Genomic DNA, 8,206 nt, shown 5'->3' on the forward strand with positions numbered 1-8,206 from the left:
TAATCATGGATCAGCATTTGAATTATAGTTGATAAATGTTGAGAAACAAAACAGAAAAGAAAAGGATCAGGCTAGTTTGATGGTGGTTCATTATATACAAAATCCACCTTGGTCTCACTGATTTGCAACATCAATTGCCTAATCATATTAACGTAGCTTGGGTTTCTTCAAATTTTTTATTTCCAATAACTATTCATCCTCGAGTAAAAGCAAACTTTCAGCCCTATATTATGTTTCACGAACTTTCAATAGAATACTTCTAGTTGGACAGATAATTATCAAGTAGGAAGGATATCTATAAGCATGAAAAACAACCCAAGTACAACCCAAAAAAGTAAACGAAAAAATATATACACAAGATAAAAAGAGAAAGAAAGATATAGGAAAAGCAAGATAAAAGGTCAGGGAGAAATAATCCCCTGTCAAGAAGTGGGAGCCTCTTCGAATTGCATATTTTTGTTACTTAATTTGGTGCAAAAAAGAGGCAAATTATTTGTAGAATATGACTTGAATCTGGTTTCCACTATCAACATAAAAATAAACCAAGTGCACATTAACTGAAAATAGCACTTGCTCAGAAGAGTTTAAGAAAATGACTTCCACCAAGAGAGTCCAAAAATAGTTTGGCTAGTTACTTCAAGATGTCATCTATGATAAGGCAAAGCCCAACCACTCTCCTATTCTTTGTGGGAAAAACATTGTTCATTTTTATGGCTTAATCTAATAAAGCCAAAAGAATACAACGGAGTATCAGCACAATTGTACAACTGGTAAGTAGAAAGTACAAACTGAAAAGGAGCACCCAACTCCTTCCTTTAACACCTTATCACCACCACAAAGCACATCACAGTCAAAGCCGACAAAACTCGATTATTGCCACGAAGTGATCAACTCTCAAGGTGGATTCACACTTCATTGTTATCCATGCTCCATTTAAAGATAAGCTTTCTATGTGACCCCACCCGCATATATGGTATATGTGACTCTTGCTAGTCTCAACTGTCATATCTGAATAAATGGCTGAAATGCTGGTCTCAACCGTCAGATCTGAATAAATGGCTGAAATGGCTTGAGTTACAATATCAAAAGCTAGCTCTTAACTATCATATCTTGATCATTTGCTCATAGTTTTTTATTTTTAAATTTTATTCTACAAATAATTTTGAAGCAAAAATTGAGTTGTGTATAGATCTAATTGGGGCAAACATGATAACAAAGAAAAAAAAAATTGATGATAAAAAATTACCAAAATACCCTTAAAATTGCATGGGCATTTTGGTCACTTATTTTTATTACAGAAAATATTTTTTTATTTTTCCAAGTTCGCCTTAATTTTATGATGGGACACCCAAAATTTCATCCAAAAATGTTATGTGGAAATAAAATGAAAAATAAAACAGTGTTTGTCGTGACATTGTGGTCTAAACAATCATAGCCGTTTGATCTGAATCAAACGGATGAGAAGTGGAGGTCACATATGATTTATATTGTTGGGGTCATGTAGAAACATTTCCCCAATTTAAATGTATAGTAGGTAAGTCTTATGTGGCCATTTATGAGGAAATGGAAAGTGCGATTAAACAAATTCAGAAGCTGATTCCAAATATTTTATCTTGACTACTACAATTCCAAACCTTTTTCAGAAATGACTGTGGATATCTAATATAATCACGACTCCAAAATGAGAAATTTTAGTATGACGTGTTTCATCCGATAGCTTCCAAAAGTTACAAATTTAATCTCACTGACAAACACTGGAAACTAACTATCCTCTTGGTCATGAAGAACCCAAACAACAGTTCAGATTTGATATCTGCGACAGCAAATACAGCAATAGTAAAATTCGCAGAAATTGTGGCAAACAAGCAATTCGAAATTCAGAATTCAAGACCGTGCTCCCGAGCGGCATCAGCAAGCGCTTCTACCCGACCATGGTAAGGAAAACCTCCCCGATCAAAAGCCACTTTTGTGATCCCCTTTTCTAAACAAGCTTTGGCAATGGCTTCGCCAATTTTTTTTGCAACTTCCTGTTGCAAGAAATGAGAAAAGTTCAATGCTTTTCGCTAAAAGACTCAAAACAAAGCACATAAAAGAAACAGAAGAACTGAAAAATCCCAAATGCACATTGAAGGTATATTTGATAATTAAGATATTTTAATATTTTATAACATTCAAATTTTTATAACTAATAAGCTAGAAAATGTGTTTGATAACACCAAACCCCAACTAGAAAAATTTGAATCATCATCATCATAGCTTTTTTCCAATTAATTAAGATCGTCCACACAAATTCCAATCCGCCATTCAGGATTCATGACACTTTTTGGCAAAATTCTGCCATTCTAGATTCATGACACTTTTTGGCAAAATTCCGTCATTCAGGATTCATGACACTTTCTGGCAAAATTTTATGTTTGACTGCTTACTTAACACAACCCAACCTTTTTACTCGGGCATGGGACGGGTTAAGAGAGAGTTTAAAGTCATCACCTTTTCTTAGACCAACTAGAAAATTTTGAAGAGGACCCTTAAATCACAATACTTCAAAAAACAAGTTCCACTTGAATTGTAAACGGTACAGAGAAACGTTAACTCTGTCATGCAATGTCGTGAGATTGGATCTTCACATCTCTCACCCTGCCAAAGCTTTTATCCTATGTCATCAGAGACTTCCTCCATTCTCTCTAAAACCTCTCAAAATGCCACTCTAGTCTGGCCAAAGTTTGCCCATGTTTTCTCTCTCTCTCTCTCAGCACACACATGCACACGCACGGCCCTTTAGCAGAAAGTCACATGGAGCTCTAAATACTCATTGCCCTTGTAAAGGACCATGTAATCATGGATCACCCATTACCATTATAAGGGCTCCAAACTCTTTAGAGCCCTTTAGCCTCACATGGAGCTCTAAATACTCAGTGCCCTTGTAGCTTTTAAGGACCATGTAAGCGTGGATCACCCATCACCATTATGAGGGCTCCAAATGGGCAGCCCCAAATAAGTAAAAGGGTTATATTGCAATCTCTGCTTGAATCATCTCTTACCCTATGTCAATTTGGGGCTTCTTTCAATGACGGTACGTTTCTAGGTTGTTATCCTTTAACTTGGGGTATGATTACAAGTGTGCTCGAATTTGGAAAATCACTTGCAATTTATGGGTTTTCTGTCACCTTATTTTTGTGAGATTTTGTCAATTGTGCCTCTCATGGTGGAATTTTGCAGGTTCTCATGATTTAGCGTTGTTTGCGGTAAGTGCCATGTTCTCATCAGATTGTAACCTTTGTTTGAGATTAAAAACCTTCACTTTGAGCTAGAACACTTGTTTCTAGTTGATTGCCGCTCCTCTTGAGTGGCGTCAAGATCTGCCTAGAGATATGTGACATCACGCTCAAGTTGAACATTGTCATACAGGACAGCATTTTGAGAGGCTAGTTGCCTCTTCCTGTGCTTATTCAGCAGCTGCTAACTTCTCTCTAAACACCTCTCACTTAATTTTTCTCCATTTCGTGTCAACTCTTTATAACGCATAAGCTTTTTGCAATGGCTTCTCTGCTTGTCAATGCAGCAGATAGTTGGCCCTCAAGCATACCGTTCCTTTTCTTTGCAAAGCAACAAGCTTACTTTCACACTCTTAGTGAGTATTTGCAGCGAAACAGTATCCATATCCAATATACTGAATGTATCACCATTCTTTGATTGTGAATTTACACTCATTTTACTATGGAGGTTTCTGGAATTCTCATGTTCTAATGCCCCAATCATCTTTAGGCCATTGTTTAGTGGCCAGAGTAGCAGCCCGATTCTGGTTATTTTGGTCTTATTTTCAGCAGCATACTTGTAAATATCCTAAGCAGAGTCTATACATTCCAAGTTTTGTTGATGAAATTAAAGGATCAATAGCTAAAAGCATGCCAACAGATCTTAAAAAGAACCACCACAAAGAATTGATTATTTGATGTAGTCAGTATATTTTGAAAAGAATTTCATGGAGACGATTCTCTGTTTGATGCTCTCTATAGAAAGAGAGACTACAAGTTAGGAATAGAAAAAGATTCCTAAATTCTGATTTTGTGAGCCAAATAGTCAAAAAGGCTTGTGGTGTTTGAATCCACAGAACTGCATTGCGAGGAGCCTAATGATCTAAACCATGTTGGTGGGGAGCCTAACAATGTAAGCAATGTTAGAGGAAATGCAATGTTAGAGGAAAGGTGATACTTTGCTAGAATGAAAAGGTTCATTATATAAACTCTAGTTTTGTAAATTTGTGCATTTACTAGTGTATGACCAATTTGTAGTTTTGAATCTTTTGATGAATGGGTGTCAATCATTTAGAGAGAGAGAGATAGCAAGCTAGATAAAAATTCAACATGTGCCTTAAAGGAAAAAAAATCAGTAAATACTGCAAAGAGCCAAAAATTTCAAATTTATGAAAATTCTAAATACACAAGTTGCTTATCCAAACAGGCACGAAAGAAACAAAAATTTGGATGATATATAATCTAAATATATGGAAAGCAAGTAATACCTTTAATCAGGTTTCTAAAATTTTAAACATTGAAAAATTGGTTTGGTCAAACATTCCTCAAAGTAATAAAAAGGTAAAAAAAAGAAGCATAAAATATGCTCTAAAAAAACTACTTAAGATATCCATAATCACTAAAAGATTGAGATTCTATAACAAAGCACAGCAAGGAAACAGAAAGTTGGAAAACATCCATCGCATGCCCTAGAAATCATAAATGGAGAAAAACTACAAAACTGTAAAAAGATATTCTCTATACATTAATCCACATATCTACATACAAGAATGAATGAAAGGCTAAAGCCCTTTTTTAAAAAATGTGATAAACAGAATAAAACATGAAAGATTTTAACGCAATCTAGATCAGTGTTCAAGGACTCGGCTGAGTCCAAGTCCGAGGCCACTCGGACTGGGCAAGTTACTCAGGCGGCTATGTCCCTAGGCGAGGATGGGTGTACACACTCATACTCACCAAGCTCTTGATTTCTTCAACATTTTGCAACCAAAATTGCTGATTTTTTGTTCTATTTGAAGCTTATTTGATCCTCTACATGCTCCAAACAGCAATTTCAGGGATCAAAGCTGTGCTTTTGAGAAATCTGCCCTGAAATATATCAGTTTCTAGAGACAAGTATCAAATCTTCAACAACTGATAACCAATAACCAAATTTGTTGAAATTTGATTTTTTTTTTAAGGTTATTTGATCCTCTGCAAGATACCCATTGTGGAATGAAAGCTCTGTTTTTTTTTTTTTTTGGGAAAGATTATGCCCCAAAATATGTTGGTTTTTTTTTGAAAATTTCCAGTTTTGTTTGAAACCCTACCCAATCTGCCAAGCCCTTAATTTCTTCCTTGTTTTGCAACCAAATTTGTTGAAGTTTGGTTCTGTTTGAAGTTGATTTGATCCTCTACAAGATCCCCATAGAAATTTGTGGAATCAAAATTTTGGGAGATATACCTAAAATTTCTCTGTATTTTTTTATTTTTCAATTTAGCTCCACCAGGGTCCGAGTCCCGAGCCCCGAATTTTCAAACCTTGGTCTAGATAAGTCACCACAGAAAAAGAAAACCAGACACACTCCAATGTCTACCAAAAAAAAAACTTTACAAAAGCTAAAAAACGAATATACCAAAATAAACTGATAAGCAAATCAACAACAAATACAATCCAAATAACGAGAATTCGAACAATATATAGGGAAGAAAATATGAAGAGAAGAACAAAGCGGCCCAACAAAAGTAAAAAACCCAAGCAATTTTAATTTATTAAACTCACAATAGTGGGTCCTGAAGAGAAGTCTATTTCATCCCTGAGTGGTTTCTGCATTGTCGAAGCAGCGGCAAGTGTGTGCATCTTTGAGTCATCAATAACCTGGACGTACATATGCTTGTTCGACCGGAAGACGCATAGTCTTGGCCTCTCAGGGCTGCCCTCTACCTTATTATCCAGAAACACAAAGATTACAAAACCAGCAATTGTATCATTCAACGAAAAAAACCAAAAAATGAACATTTGTTGCATTGTACTTGAATGAGAGAGACAGAGAGGGAGAGAGAGAAAATCCATAGGAAAGAGGGGTAAATTTCAAACATCTGGTTTTTCTTGTGAGTTACATAGAGAGACGAATAGTTGTGGAGGACGGAGAGGTAAATTATGCTCTTACTGGATAAAGATCTAGAGAGAAGAAAACAAAACCTGCATGAAGTGCGTTCTAGAGAGAACACAAAACCCAGAAACCCCTCATTAGGAGAAAATAGAAAAAAAAAAAATTGAATGCCTTCTAGAGAGAGAAAGAGAGATTCAAAATTCTAGAGAGAGAAAGAGAGATTCAAAATTCAGATGATGGTGCAGGTGCAAAGAGAAGAACACTACCTTCTTTCTGATGCGCTCATGGCGAGCCACCCTATTCTCCCTTCGCGTTGCGGCCTTCGCATCAATTCTAAGCAATGGGGTTCTCTTTAGAGCGAACAATGGGGTTCTCTTTAGAGAGAGAGAGTGAGAAGAAGATGAAGGTGAGGTTGTGAAGAGGAAGGAGAGAGAAGAAGAGGATGCCATGGTCGCCATGGATGACTACTGGTTTTACAGTGGGAGTGTGACCCAACCCTATCCTTTAATGGAACAAAATCAAACTGCCGTTTGGCCGGACTATTTAATAAGTCCATTCACTAGCCCAATAAGTCCGTTTGTCATCACAATATCATACATATTGTAATAATCTAATTGTTTGAATTTGATACTCGGGAAAGATTATTTTTATTATTATTATCATTTTTATACTATTTCAAAAGAGTGTTAAATCCATATTGTCAAGAAACAAGTAGGTGTTCCATCTAAGAACAATTAAAACTAATCGTCCAAATGTTTTCTAACTAAAATTATTATTTTTAATTTTTAAAATTTATTTGTCTTTTCATATTAATGATCTCCAAGTTAGATATTAAGTCTTAAAACAATCTTAAAAATAGATTTATTAAGAGGTCAGCATTTCTACATACGTGGGCTTGACCGCTTCTCAAAACTAGATTTATTAAGAGGCCGGCATTTCTACGTTTGACCGTATAAAAATCGAGTCCTTAAATAAATTGTGTGGAAACACCATAAATTTATTTCCATAATTAAGGATACATCATTATTTATACTATTTATACTACATTATTAAGCAAGAGTAAAATGGTGGAAACATGTCGCATAAATATAAAAAAAACCATAACACTATAGAGGTTACAAAGTACTTGATTTATTTTTAAGTCACAATCTCATCTTTAGGGGTTGAGGGAGAGAGATTTATTTTTAAAGAAGAGATAGACTTGGAGAGGATATCGATTAGAGAAAGAAAACGTACAGAGGAAATTAGGAGAGAAAGTGACAGAGAGAAAATCATGGAAATAGATTGGCTTCAATCTTAGTTCCCATATTAAGGGAGGGAAGGAGCGAATCCTTTTATAAAAAATTTATGTAGGAGAAAGACGTATTTTTAAGGAAGAGATACAGTTTGGAGACGATATTGATTAGAGTATGAGACGATATTGATTAGAGTATGAAAACGTAGACAGGAAATTAATGAGAAAGTGACAGAGAGAAAATCATGGAGATAGATTGGCTTCCATCTTCATTCTCCATTCATAAAGAGGGAGGGAGAGGATCCGTTTTTTAGGAATTAAAGAGGGAGGGAGAGGATCCATTTTTTAGGAAATTTATGTATTTATAGTAAGGAAAGGAAAGTGAATTGGGGGAGAGAGACCTTTATAAATAGAGGCACATGAGAGCCAAAATGATAGGGAGATACAATCAATTAAAATCTAAATAAATATCTTATAGTAGATCGGGTGGAAATTACATAATATATAGTAAGAGATTAATTGAGAGGCGTGAGAGAAAATGGTTGAGAGAAGCATGAGAGACCTCTTCCATCATATATATATATATATATATATATGATGCCGTAAAAATGGTTAAAATCAATTAGATTTATAAACATATGAAAATCTTGAAAATAGACGGTATAGATAATATGTTGCAAAATACATTATTTTTTAAACTTAAAATATTTTTATTTTTCATGGTCAAACATCTCGATGTCGAATTGGTTTTCCAACATCAAAGCTATCTTTTCCGATAGATTTTTGAAGTGCACCAGTAGATATAGAGGTAAGGTTGTAACCTTATATAAACCTATTCCTTATAT

General features: G+C 35.1%; 1 protein-coding gene and 1 long non-coding RNA gene across 2 annotated transcripts; one reads left to right on the forward strand and one right to left on the reverse strand.

Moving 5' to 3' along the window:
• Nucleotides 1–1,635: 1,635 nt before the first annotated feature.
• Nucleotides 1,636–6,641, reverse strand: LOC18438134 (large ribosomal subunit protein uL18c). The gene is made up of 3 exons (XM_006848323.4): nucleotides 6,394–6,641; nucleotides 5,797–5,958; nucleotides 1,636–2,027 (listed from the first exon to the last, which is right to left on the reverse strand). Exons 1-3 carry the CDS (start codon nucleotides 6,583–6,585, stop codon nucleotides 1,878–1,880), a joined length of 504 nt encoding a protein of 167 aa, XP_006848386.2. The 5' UTR covers nucleotides 6,586–6,641; the 3' UTR covers nucleotides 1,636–1,877.
• On the forward strand, nucleotides 2,523–4,305 carry LOC148781570 (uncharacterized). The gene is made up of 2 exons (XR_016056803.1): nucleotides 2,523–3,073; nucleotides 3,220–4,305. It is a non-coding gene; the product is annotated as an uncharacterized LOC148781570 (long non-coding RNA).
• Nucleotides 6,642–8,206: the final 1,565 nt, after the last annotated feature.

Source organism: Amborella trichopoda, chromosome 6 (genome assembly GCF_054954075.1).
Source record: "Amborella trichopoda isolate Santa Cruz 75 chromosome 6, AtrichopodaSantaCruz75HAP2 v2.0, whole genome shotgun sequence".
NCBI lineage: Eukaryota > Viridiplantae > Streptophyta > Magnoliopsida > Amborellales > Amborellaceae > Amborella > Amborella trichopoda.